The 13,569-nt window shown below is 40.0% G+C and overlaps 1 protein-coding gene across 1 annotated transcript; it reads left to right on the forward strand.

Annotated features, from left to right (window-relative positions):
* Positions 1 to 383: 383 nt before the first annotated feature.
* On the forward strand, positions 384 to 12,598 carry LOC117906692 (probable BOI-related E3 ubiquitin-protein ligase 2). Its single transcript, XM_034819837.1, has 4 exons — positions 384 to 512; positions 626 to 726; positions 1,023 to 1,339; positions 12,001 to 12,598. Exons 1-4 carry the CDS (start codon positions 466 to 468, stop codon positions 12,526 to 12,528), a joined length of 993 nt encoding a protein of 330 aa, XP_034675728.1. The 5' UTR covers positions 384 to 465; the 3' UTR covers positions 12,529 to 12,598.
* The last annotated feature ends 971 nt before the right edge of the window (positions 12,599 to 13,569 follow it).

A 13,569-nucleotide genomic window follows, 5' to 3' on the forward strand; every position in this document is an offset into this window, starting at 1 on the left:
TTTAAAGTTATCATTAGTAAAAATGGTTGTACTTAAAAAATGGACTTACACCTTATCATAACGAGTGTGTTTGAATAAGAGTAAAAATTTGAAATTATTTTTTTTTAAAAAATGGTTGTACTTAAAAAAATGGTCTCACACCTTCTTATCAGAACAAGTGTGTCTGAATAAGAGTAAAAAATTGAAGTTATTATTTGTAAAAATGGTGTGCTTAAAAAATGATTGTGTGATGAAAGATTTGGATTATTGGGTAAAGAATAACATGATTTTGAAGGGTGAGTATATTTTTTTAGAAAAGAGAAATACAAAATCCAATTCAAAGACATGCTATAAACGGACAAGATAAAATTTGGTGATATTACCGGAGCTGGTGACTTGGAGTTAGAGCTTATTGTCATACGATTCATACCTATCTCCCCCACCCACTCGGCTCGCTTTCCTCGAAAGCCATCTCTGCTTCTCATCATGGCTATGCCTCACCACCCTTTCCAACAAGAATCCAAGCCCTACAGGTTTTCATCTCACATATGAGAACGAATACTTTTCCTTTCAAAACCCTAGAGACCTCAAACATTTTATTCCATTTGATGTAATCGTTTTTTTTTTTTTTTTTTTTTTTTTCCAGGAATTTGTACACAAACGAGGGTCAGATTTCGCAGCAAGCCGCCTTCTATAGCACCACTAATTTCCAGGATCAGTCTCATCATCCGCCGTATATCCCTCCCTGTAAAATCTTTCTCTTCCCCACCTTTGATTTTCTTTTGTAGGCCAGTTTGGTTGATGAGAAATCGTGGGAAAAGAAAAAGGCGAAATCTTGGAATCTTTCTACAGCTTAAAGTTGAAGGGGGACGTTGTAAAATTCATAGTTTTCTTTTCATTTCTTTTATTTTCCTGCGTTTTTCCAGCTTCCAAACGGTGCATTTCTTCTTTCTTTTTTTTTTTTCCTTTCCGGATTGAGTTTTTCTCACATCAATCGCACAATCCGTTGGGCATTTCCTTTTGTTTGGTGTTTGTGTTGATAGTTCATGTGGAGGGTTTCGCACCTGGGCCCTTCGCTGCGGCGGACGGAGATGATGGCGGTGGCGAATTGCGATGGAATTATGGGTTGGAATCCAAGAAGAAAAGATTGAAGGAACAGGATTTTCTGGAGAATCATTCGCAAATATCGTCCGTTGATTTTTTGCAACCTCGTTCTGTGTCTACTGGGTTAGGTTTGTCACTAGACCATGGTCGAATGGCTTCATCGGGAGATTCCGCATTTATTCATCTCATCGGAGATGACATCGATCTTGAGTTGCAGCGACAGGATGCCGAGATTGATAGGTTTCTTAAAGTTCAGGTCTGATTTTTATAGGAAGACCTTACCTTTGTAGTTAGGTACATATACTGAAATAGTATAGATGGGATTTGCATATGGTATTTTCCATGTTTCATACAAAGGATTGTTCACTTTATCCATTTGATTTTCTCCAAAAATTTACTCTGTTTTTATTATTCATTTATAGATAATTAGTGGTTATGATTATGTATATATGATGATCTTCTGCTGTTTTTTCACTGTTGGTATGACATACTTTGCATTTTCTCTGTTCTAGCTGAAAGAATGATCTTAAGTCCTATTCTTCATATAACATTTCGTATGCTGAATAGAAATAAGAGTGGGAAATCAATTCCATTCCCCTTCATTGATGTGTTTAGATTTTTTTTAGAATGACATGAGAATAAAAAATTCAGTAGTATGAAAACCAAATTTCGCTCCCACTAGGATCCTGATTCCTCTAATCTACGTGGTATTATGATTCACCTCCATTTCCAATTTCCACATACCAAATGCACTGTCAAGGTTCATGTTTGTTAAGATTTGTGAGTGAGTCATTCATCCTAAAATGATCCTTTTGGCTTACAAGGAACTTGCATTGACCATGGCATTGAAGAAGTTTGTGTGTGTTACTTGTAATTTTAAATCATGGTATTATCTTTCACTGTGAGGTTTGTGACTCTGGCACTTGTCCTTGTTAACTTGAAAAAGTGATATTTGTAGTCGGGAAGGTGTACGGATGTCCCAAGGGGATTGAGGAAGTTGGTGCTGTTTTGTTTGGATCTTAAACGGGCCATTGATCTTTGTTAGTTCTTAAACAAGTGCAATTATTTTCTATGTAGTTTAAGATTGTGACATTTAAGAAAATTCAATAAAAAGTTCTTATTTTTCCTTCTCATTTGTGGTTGTAGTTGTATATTTGTAGAAGTAGTTAAGAGTCATATTGAAGAGATTCTCTCAACTGTTATTACATTGTTTCTTATCTAACTCTATTTTATTAAGATTATTAATTTACAAATAAATTACATGAAAATGAATTGAAACCATCATTCACACGATTTTTTAATTAAAATTTTTAATCACATCTTTATATAGTCGTTAAAAAATTACGATACATGATATGATATAATAATATGATACATTTTTTATGAAAATCAATACATATTGCAATTCATGTCTTATTTTAAAGTGTATCTTACAATATATATATATATATATATATATGATACATAGAATGATACGTGATATAACAATATTATGATACATACATTTTCAACTATTTCCCATAATTTTTAAGAAAAATCAAATTAAAATTTTTTTTGTTAAAAAATTTATTATGTTAATTGTTTAAAATGTACTAAAAGATTAAAAATTGATCATAAAAAAGAGAAATAGGTAAAATAATCTTATATGAAAAGCTACATTTGTATTATCAAATGCTATATTAGAAGTCAAATAAATTTATTTTTACAATGAGCATTGGAGAGCTTTTATTTGAATGGTTTGAATGTTGATAATGAAAATGACGTGATTACTGAATAAATTTTTTTTATATTAGCTTTCTTTTTAATTTCTTTTTTGGTGAGGAAGGGATGATGAAGAACCTAGAAAGCTGGATATATATATATATATATATATATATATATATATATATATATATATATATATTAAAGTCATATTTTATTAATGTGAACTTGTCAAAACTCTCCATGTTTTCATATGATATAATATAGCTTAACTCTTTATATCATACTATCTTCCATAAAATTGGTTATACATTACTCTATGTTTCATACTTTCAATAGATATACACACATATACATATTTTTCTATTGATTTTTCACTATAACAAAAAAAATTACGATACACAATACAATATGCTAAATGATATATATAAAAATAGAAAACAACACACAAGGGAGGGTTGGGGTTAAGGAAGCTTGTTTGTTTGAACAAAGCTCTTCTAGGCAAATGGATTTGGAGATTTGCGCGTGCTAAGGAGGAGCTTTGGAAAAAAGTGCTTGAGGCAAAGTATGGGCAAGAGGAGTTTGGGTGGAGGACAAGGAAGGCAAATGGGGTGTTTGGAGTTGGAGTTTGGAAGGAGATCTTGAAGGAGTCCGCTTGGTGTTGGGAAAATATGGTGTTCAAGGTGGGAAAAGGCAATAAAATAAGGTTCTGGACAGATCCTTGGTGCGGGAATAATGTGCTGTCCCAAGGCTTCCCGGACCTCTTTTCCATGGCTGCCCAAAGGAATGTCACAGTGGAGGAATATTGGAATCAGAATTTGGGTCAAGGAGAGTGGAATCTAAGGCTGTTAAGGGACTTTAATGATTGGGAGCTGGGTATGGTGGGCAATCTGTTAGTTGAGTTGAGGGAATATAGAGTAACTTTGGAGGAAGACTCGGTGTATTGGAAGGAAGGAGAGGACGGGCTGTTTAAAGTCAAGAAAGCATATAGTGTGTTGACAAATATTGAAGGAGCTGATTTCCCTCATAGCAATGTTTGGGTGGACAAAGTTCCAACCAAAATTGCTTTTTTTGCTTGGGAAGCTGCTTGGGGGAAGGTCCTCACTTTGGATAGGCCGCAGAGAAGAGGGTGGCAATTCCCTAACCGATGTTTCTTGTGTGGGTGTGAAGAGGAAACAATCAATCATATTTTAATTCATTGTACAATGGTAAAAGGGTTGTGGGATATCATTCTTGTGTTGTGTGGTGTATAGTGGGTCTTTCCAGAATCTGTAAAGGAGGTTCTATGTAGCTGGAAGGGCTCTTTTGTGGGGAGAAAAAGGAAAAAATTGTGGAAGTCCATTCCGCTATACATTTTTTGGACAATATGGAAGGAGAGGAATAGGCTAGCTTTTAAGGGGGGAGTGTTAGCATTTCAGAAGTTAAAAACTTCGTTTGTGTACAATATTTGGGGTTGGGCTAAAGTGTACATTGATATGGAGTCAAATTCCCTAATAGGATTATTGGAGTGGTTAGCCTCCAATTAGGGGTTGGGTTGTTTTGTTTTTTGTTTGAGAGGCCATAGCCACCTCGTATACTCCCTGTATGCTTTGCGGCTTTTTTGCCTTCTTTAATATATGTGCTTGCTTATAAAAAAAAAAAAAAATAGAAAACAACACACAATGCGTTTTATGAGTTAACACCTATGGTACCTATAAAAAAAATGAGTTAACACCTATAGTAGTTATAGTTATATGTTTGTTTAAGCAGTTATAGTCATGTATTTGTATGTTGTTCGATCAGTTATACTTCTATGGTGGTTCAAGTAGTTATACATCCATTTTACGTTGCCACTAAACCTCTATTAAGGCACAATAAACTTACTCAATTCTCATGCAAAGTGGTTAAATCATTTTTGTCTATTTGATTCTTTGCACACGTGTTATCTTTCTGACTAAGAGGATATGGCCATGTTTTGATTGTTGTGGGTGATAACTTTGGATGGTTAACTTTTTAATTGATAGAATGGTTTGCATTTGTAACAGTGATGCCATGTCAATTGACCATAGATTTCTACTTGTATGAACACTTGAGATTGTGGGTGTTTATTAGGGTCAGTGGGTAATCAGTTTCTAGGTATCTTTTCTTTGATGGAGATAAAAAATGGGCACTATATGGGCAAGCTATTTGGAGGTTTGGCCTTATTGTATTTTGTGCCTTTGTGGTATATTTGGAAGGACAGCATAAGTTTTTGAGAATGTGAGAGAATGTGACATGGGTGAGAGAGAGCGAGTGAGAGAGAGTGAGCGCGTCAGTGAGCGAGCTCGTGAGGAAGGAAATAGGCGAGACTACGCCGGCGAGGGTGATGAAGATAGGGAGGAGTCTCGAAGAAGGAGAAGGGGGAGCAGGTTCGCAGTTGAATCAAAGGTGTTTGAGCTGGAGCTTTTAGAGAGAAGAGGAAAACCCCAAATTTTTATTGAGGAAAGCAAAGGGGGAGTCTCATCTTGGGTCAGAATGGGAGTGGAGAGTTTAGGGTTCCTGATGGAAGGCCTAAACCACTGTATAAGGGATGAGAAGGAAGACAGATGGGTGACGGAATGGAAGGAACAGGGGAGATCCTTCTCTCTGCTGCGAAGTGTAAATAGAGCGGGGTGCTTCATCCGACTAGGAGTAACGGATTTGGAACGAAAACAATATTGTATCTACATACCAAAGGGTAGAGGGGAAAAAAAGGGATGGACTGCAATGGCGGAAAATCTTCAGATTCTGCGCAGGTCAATCGATAAAAAGAATATTACGCAAGAAGAAAAAGTAGGTAGAAACATGGATCTGAAGAGAAGTTTCGCGGAAGTGGTAAAGAGACCGATCTGTAGGGTTACTCACTCAGCTCAGGTGATGGTAAGGAGGGAGGAAATCCAAGGAAATCTGGAAAAATTGGAGTATTGTGTTGTCGGGAGTTGGAACCCTAGGTCTGGAGAGGAAGAAGATTTGGAAAAATTGGGGAGATTCCTGGCGAGATCTTGGGGGTTGAAAGGAAGCCTAGGGCTGGCAAAACTGGAGAGAAGCAGAATATTGCTGGAATTTGAATATTTGGAAGAAGCGCAAAGGGTTTCCCTATCAGGTGAAAAAATGATGGGAGAGATAAGGCTGAAGGTCGAGAAATGGAGCCAATGGAGTGGATGCAGGGAGGAGGAGAACGAAAGTAACGAGGTTTGGGTTAGAATCTTTGGACTGCCTGTGTCGTTGTGGAACCCGACTGTGTTGAGAAGGGTGGGGGATGAATGCGGTGGTTACATTGACACCGATTCGAAGACGAAGAACATGGAAGAGCTTCAATGGGCCAGGATTTTGGTTAGGACGGACGGCGGAGACAAACCGAGTACGTTGGAGATTGGGATCGAGGAGGATGTTTTCACTCTTGCCCTCTGGTGGGAGTTCAGGCCGTCAGTCAAGAAATTTAGGGCTGATAGCCGAAGATGGGGGAGGTCAGGGATGACAATATATCACGCTCCGGCTCGCGCGTGGAGGTAGAATCGGACGCTGAAAAGACCGAAGAGCTGCTACCGTCAGATGAGGGGACAGGGAGACAGAAGAGGGTCATGGGCTGGGAAGGGAGAGCTGACCGGGCCCAACAATCAGCGCCCATGGGTTATGAAGGAAGGGTCTGTGGGCCGAAACATTTGGGCCTAAAGCTAAAAGGAGTGATGCAAGAGGGGGCGGGGATAGAGGCTGGGCCGTCCAAGAGCTGGGCTTTTGACAAGGAAGGCTGCCTTTTGGATGGGGCCAGTTCAATTCAGCCCACGATCCAAGAGTCTTTCCTTGAACGGCCCGAGGAGTTGGAAGGGTCAAATAAAAGGCTGGGCTGGCAGGAAAGTTATTTGGGCTGGAAAGGAAAAGTAGATCAGGCCCAGGAGCCAATGATAAGGGGGGAAGAGAAGAAGAAAAGCCCATGTGGGCTGAGTGTAGCGAGGGGCCTGATATTAAAGGAAGGGATGGCCAGTCCTGGTGGACCAGAGACCAACCAGCCCAAAAGATGGGCTCATGTCGGGAGAGGCCCAGTGGCTGAGTTGGAAGAGGCCAGATCAAGTCAGTCCATGGTCCAAAACAAAGGTAAAAGATCCCTGGAGAGAGGAAATCTTCTGGACTGTAGAATTGCCAGTAACGGAAGCTCCTCAGAGGGAGAGCACCTAGTCATATGGGAGCCAGAGGAAGCAAGGAAGACAAGGGAGAAAGCCATACTTTCAGCAACAGACAAGGCGTTGGCAGAGGAAGCTATGAGGTATGTTTCTGGGTTAAGGATAGAGAGGGAAAGGGGATATGGGTCTTCTCATCTCATCTTGTATTCTTTTGATCGGACTCCGGGGGGGAGCCTTTCGATCACTCTGGGTTGCAAAAGGAAAGTAATGAAGTTGGTCTCGGAATGGAGGGCAATGGATGCTGGGACTTGGTAGAATTCAATAAGGACCCCATTTTGGCTAGGGGGGTGGAGGGGATTGCAAAGAGAACAGAACTTCAAGAGGTCAGAACTGAGAAAGAGGATAGATGGGAAGAAAGCAGTTTGGCCAAGTTCAGTCACTTTTTGGGTTTTTCGACAGAAGGGTTGGAAAGGGAAATTTTGAACTTCTTGATCAAAATAAGAAAGAGGCGGGAGAGAATTCACAGCAAAGAAGTGATGGAGAAGTCAAAATTTGAAAGGGAATTGAAGAGACTGGAGTGCTCAATTAATTATGAGAAAGGGTGTAAGCAAAAAAGCCTTTCACAGGGCAAAGGGGATCAGCTTGCAGTAGATTAATGAAGCTAAAGCTGTTAAGCTGGAATGTGAGGGGGCGAATGACAGGGCCAAGAGGAAGATTATCAAGACTTTTATAAGGAATCAAAAAGTTGACTTACTGTGTATTCAGGAGACAAAAATCCAGCCAATGTCAGAGGGGGTGGTGAGAAGTTTAGGCACAGGAAGATTTTTAGATTGGAGGGCTTTGGATGCGGATGGGGCGGCGGGAGGTCTGTTGATTTGCTGGGATAAAAGATCGTTGGAAATTGTGGATTGGGAGGAGGGACAGCACTCCCTGTCGTGTAGATTCAAGAATGTGGAAGATGGGGCTGTTTGGGTATTTACGGGAGTCTATGGCCCATTCACTAAAGAGGAAAGAGAATGCCTGTGGGAAGAGCTTGGGGCTGTTAGAGGAATCTGGGACGAGCCCTGGTGCCTAGGGGGTGACTTCAATAGTACCCTCTTCCAAAGTGAAAGAAGTCGCCAAGGGAGAATAACCCCAACCATGAGGAGGTTTGCTCATATTATTGATGAATTAGGGCTGGTAGATCTCCCGTTGCAAGGGGGAGTGTTTACTTGGAGCGGGGGCCTGAATAATCAATCCTGGGCAAGATTAGACAGGTTTTTGGTTTCTCCTAGCTGGCTAGATCAGTTCAGCGGGGTGAATCAAAGAAGGCTGTCTCGCCCTGTTTCGGACCACTTTCCCATTCAGCTTGAAGGAGGTGGGATGAGGAGAGGCCCATCTCCCTTCAGGTTCGAAAATATGTGGTTAAAAGTTGAGGGCTTTCTTGACCTTATCCGGAATTGGTGGGAGGAAATTGAGGTCAGAGGCACTGCTAGTTATAGACTGGCAGCAAAGATGAAGGAGCTCAAACAGAAACTGAAAGCTTGGAATAGAGAGGTTTTTGGAAATCTGGAAGTTAACAAAAGAGCAGCCCTGCAGCAAGTGGATTATTGGGATCGTGTGGAAAGCGAAAGAAGTTTGTCTTTGGAAGAGACGGAATTGAAAAAGGAAGCAAAGGAAAGCTATAAAAAATGGGTCCTTTTGGAAGAAAGTCATTGGAGACAGCTCTCAAGGGAGGTTTGGCTTAAGGAAGGGGATAAAAATACGGGATTCTTTCATCGGATGGCGAATGCTCACCGTAACAACAACTCTTTGGACAGAATTAAAATTGATGGGGTTTGGTTGGAAGAGGAGCAGGAGGTAAGGGAGGGGATTGCAAATGCTTATCAACAGAGGCTCTCAGAAGATTTGGGGTGGAAGGCGGATATTGAGAGGATCCATTTAGATCAAATTAGTCAGCAAGAAGCAGAGGGCCTTGAGATCCCGTTCTCTGAAAATGAGATTCATTCAGCCTTAATGGAGATGAGTGGGGATAAAGCCCCTGGGCCGGATGGCTTTACTATGGCGTTTTGGCAGAGTTGTTGGGATTTTGTGAAAGGGGAGATCTTGGAGATGTTTAAGGAGTTTCATGAGCAAAGCTCCTTTCTCAAAAGCCTCAATCATACTTTCCTGGTTCTGATTCCTAAGAAAGGGGGAGCGGCTGACTTGGGAGATTTTAGACCCATTAGTCTCCTGGGGGGGCTATACAAATTGTTGGCTAAAGTGTTAGCTAATAGACTCAAGAGAGTGTTAAACAAAATGGTAGCCCCAACTCAGAATGCATTTGTGATGGGTAGGCAAATCCTTGATGCTTCTTTAATTGCGAATGAGGTGATAGACTCATGGCAGAAAAGAAAAGAGAAAGGGCTCATTTGTAAGTTGGATATTGAGAAAGCGTATGACAGCATCAATTGGCAGTTCTTGCTGAAGACTCTTCACAAAATGGGATTTGGCTCAAAGTGGGTGGGGTGGATGTGGAGCTGTATATCTTCAGCCAAGTTTTCAGTTCTAGTTAATGGGGTTCCAGTTGGATTCTTCCCGAGTTCTAAAGGGCTTCGTCAAGGGGATCCATTATCTCCTTACCTATTCGTTTTGGGAATGGAAGTGCTAGATGCCTTAATTAGGAGGGCGGTCACGGGGGCTACCTTTCAGGGTGCACTATTCAGGGGGATAGGAGACACAATCTAAAAATTTCCCATCTATTCTTTGCTGATGATACAATCGTGTTCTGTGAGGCTAACAAAGAGCACTTAACATATTTGAGCTGGATTCTATTGTGGTTTGAAGCAGCTTCAGGCTTAAGGATTAACTTGGACAAAAGTGAAATTATCCCAGTTGGTGTGGTGGAGGAGATTGAGGAGATGGCAGTGGAATTAGGATGTAGGGTGGGCTCTCTACCTCTCAGTACTTGGGCTTGCCTTTAGGGGCTCCTAACAAAGCCACCTCAGTTTGGGATGGGGTGGAAGAGAAAGTGAGAAGAAGACTAGCGCGATGGAAACGGCAATATATATCAAAAGGGGAAGAATCACTCTCATAAGAAGCGTTTTGGCTAGCATGTCAATCTATCACATGTCTTTGTTCCGAATGCCTAAGTCAGTGGCTAGGAGATTAGATAAAGTGCAAAGAGAATTTCTTTGGGGAGGGGGAAGTATGGAAAGGAAAGTTCATCTAATCAAGTGGGAGGCGATTTGTGAGGATAAGAGCAAAGGAGGGCTAGGCTTAAGGAAGCTAGTGCTTTTGAACAAAGCTTTGCTTGGTAAATGGATTTGGAGATTCGCTTATGATAAAGATGATCTTTGGAAGCAAGTGATAACAGTGAAATATGGGCAAGAGGGTCATGGTTGGAGAGCAAAGAGGGCTTACGGGGCTTTTGGTGTGGGGGTATGGAAGGAAATATGGAAGGAAGCCGATTGGTGTTGGGATAACATGGAGTTCATAGTTGGCAAGGGAAGCAAAATCAATTTTTGGACTGATGTGTGGTGTAAGGGTACAAGGCTGTCCCAAAATTTCCCCCATTTATTTGCTATGGCTGCTCATAGGAATGCGACGGTGGAGGAGATGTGGGATCAAAATTTTGGTCAAGGGGGGTGGAATCTAAGATTTTTGAGGGCCTTTAATGATTGGGAGATGGATATGATAGGGAACTTGTTGCATGTGCTGAGGGATTACAAGCCTTCTATGGAGGAAGATGCAGTCTGTTGGAAGGGAGGAAGGAATGGCAAATTTAGGGTCAAAGAAGCCTATAGATTGGTGGCAAGACCCAATGATTTTGTCTTTCCTTCTAGATGCATTTGGGTGGATACAGTTCCAACCAAGGTCTCTTTCTATGCTTGGGAGGCTACTTGGGGGAGGGTGCTTACTCTTGATAGACTTCAGAAAAGAGGATGGCAGCTACCCAATCGTTGCTTTCTATGTGGTTGTGAAGAAGAAACTGTAAATCACATTCTTATTCATTGTATAGTGGTCAGAGTTCTGTGGCATATTGTTCTTGGGTTATCAGGTGTGCAGTGGGTCTTTCCAGAAACTGTAAAGGAGGTCTTAACTAGCTGGAGGGGTCCTTTTGTGGGAAAGAAAAGAAACAAGATATGGAAATCCATTCCGTTATGTATTTTTTGGACGGTCTGGAAGGAAAGAATAGGCTAGCTTTTAGGGGGGGAATGTTAGATATACAAAAGCTTAAGAATTCTTTTGTTTGTAGTTTGTGGAGTTGGGCTAGATTGTATATTGGTGAGGAGCGTAGGTCCCTTATAGGGTTTTTGGAATGGTTGGCGTCCAACTAAGGGGTGGTGAGCCTTGTTGTTTTTTTGGTTTTGAGAGGGGTTTGTTGCTTTGTATACCCCCTGTATACTTGTAACTTTCCGCCTCTTTATTAATATATTCTGATGTTTATCTATCAAAAAAAAAAAGTTTTTGAGAATGTGAGGTTCCTTATTATTAAGTTAACAGGTGCATTTTTCAATCTATTATTGCAATGTGAAACCTATTGAGCTATTGTATGTGATTGTACACCCTTTATTGGTTTCTTGAGCTTGTCCCCATTGAAAGTGTTGCTTTGGATTTTGAGTTTGCTTTCTTTATTTGTCAACAATATTTGGTCATTAAAAATGGGTGAAAAAAAATTAGATCTACCACTCACTGGAAGCTAATGTATTTGTTGTTTGTTTTAGTTTTTGTTTTTGCTTATGAAGGATTCCAGTCATTTAGAGCCCGTTTGGGAGTGTTTCTACTCTTAAGTGTTTTTAGTGCAAGTGTTTTTTTAGGAAGTGTTTTTAAGAGAATCACCTCCCAAATGTTTCTTCAAAAAACACTAGAAGTGATTTTTCAATAATTTAAGTGATTTTTCAAAATTTTAAAAATGTTTCCTAAATTTTGCCAAACACCTATTTTTTTTTTCAAAAACGTTTTTTAGGTTAAAAGCGCTTCCTGAAATCACTATCGAACTCTTAGTAACAATGAAGTATTGCTAAGCATTGATTATTTTACATTTATTTCTAATAACTTGAATTTGTAGCAATAAGTAAGGCATTGTTATAATTTGATTATTTGTACTTTATTAAGTATGTTTAACTTTTTACTCTATTAGAGTGACCGGATGCGGCAAGCTATCTTAGAGAAGGTTCAGGCTAGCCAACTTCAAACTATGTCATTATTGGAAGATAAAGTCCTCCGGCAACTCCGTGATAAGGAAGTAGAGGTGGAGAGCATTAACAAGAAGAACATGGAGCTTGAAGAGCGGATGGAACAATTGACTGTTGAAGCGGGTGCATGGCAACAGCGGGCAAAATACAATGAAAACATGATCACTGCCCTCAAATTCAGTCTTCAGCGAGTCTATGCTCAGAGCAGAGATAGTAAAGAAGGATGTGGTGACAGTGAGGTAGATGATACAGCTTCTTGCTGCAATGGTCGTGCCATTGACTTCCATTTGCTTTGCAAGGAGAACAATGATATGAGGGAGTTGATGACGTGTAAGGTCTGCAAAGTTAATGGAGTATGCATGCTTTTGTTACCTTGTAAGCATCTTTGCCTCTGTAAAGATTGTGAAAGCAAGTTTAGTTTTTGTCCCCTGTGTCAGTCATCTAAGTTCATTGGTATGGAGGTCTATATGTAATGGGATATCTACAAAAAGCTCCAATATGATGTTCAAATTATATGCATTGTGCTTGTCATTTTTGATGGTCGCTTCTTTGTTATGGTTTGCCATTTTCTTCTTTGGCTCTTCTGTATTTCTGGATTATATATGTTGCATATTAGGAATTCTACACTTTACTTTTCGAAAAATTTCCTGTCATTGACAGGAATTGTTACCTTGTATTTTGTGTTACTTGTTGGGTTAAGTAGCTGAAATGATACAAGACTTTCATAAATATTCATGTAATGTGATTTTCACTCTAGTTGTGATCTTAGGTTCTGTTTTTTGTGTTGTTATTGTATGGCCTGAAAAGATTTTTTTTTCTCCCTTGAAAACAATGTTCAAAATCAGCAATAAATGCAAGGGGAAAGGTAGAGAATGGGAGGAATGAACAATTGCTTTTTGACTGAAACCTGAGATCCTGGTGATGCTTTGTTATCAATTGGCCAGTCCACTTGTTATGGGGGACAAACATAGGATTACCCAATGACTCAGGATTCTTACTGTACTTTGCCTTAATGTTTGGCTATTATTTTGGTTCTCTGTTTAGTTATTTGTTTTGTGATGGTTTCATAATTTCTTCTGCTATCTTGTTGAACTGACATTAGGGAACCCTTGCTAGATTTGTACATAGGGTTTATTTTGTGCAGTTGCAAGGAAGCTTTTATAACAAGGTATGTTATTCTCAACCCGACTGAAAGAGCCTTTAGGCAAACACTAAGACCATATTTGGTGCAGTTGTATCTCTTACTAAAGTGCTTCTTTGAAAAGATCAATACCCATGATAGGTTTCCCTTTTATATGGAAACGTTGTAAACTTCAAAACTTCTTCTGAAAGCCCTCCTGCAAATGCATCCTACTTCTAACTTTACTGAAAAGAGTTCTTGGAGCTCCAGCCTCTTCTACTTTTAGAGTTGTTTAGTGTACAACAAATTTTGGAGTTTTCAGCACAAACAGTGCACCAAACACGGCTTAAGGCTAAGAATTAAGATCTCTTAGTCCATCTGAAGGCTCTATCAC

The sequence above is a fragment of the Vitis riparia genome, chromosome 18, assembly GCF_004353265.1.
Source record: "Vitis riparia cultivar Riparia Gloire de Montpellier isolate 1030 chromosome 18, EGFV_Vit.rip_1.0, whole genome shotgun sequence".
Classification (NCBI taxonomy): domain Eukaryota; kingdom Viridiplantae; phylum Streptophyta; class Magnoliopsida; order Vitales; family Vitaceae; genus Vitis; species Vitis riparia.

What these genes read in the sequence shown, in the direction of transcription:
- LOC117906692 (XM_034819837.1), top strand. Translation starts at nt 466, where the DNA reads ATGGCTATGCCTCACCACCCTTTCCAACAAGAATCCAAGCCCTACAG. An exon ending in TCCGCCGTATATCCCTCCCT is followed by an intron (nt 727 to 1,022) that starts GTAAAATCTTTC and finishes TTGTGTTGATAG; the next exon opens with TTCATGTGGAGGGTTTCGCA. An exon ending in ATAGGTTTCTTAAAGTTCAG is followed by an intron (nt 1,340 to 12,000) that starts GTCTGATTTTTA and finishes TTACTCTATTAG; the next exon opens with AGTGACCGGATGCGGCAAGC.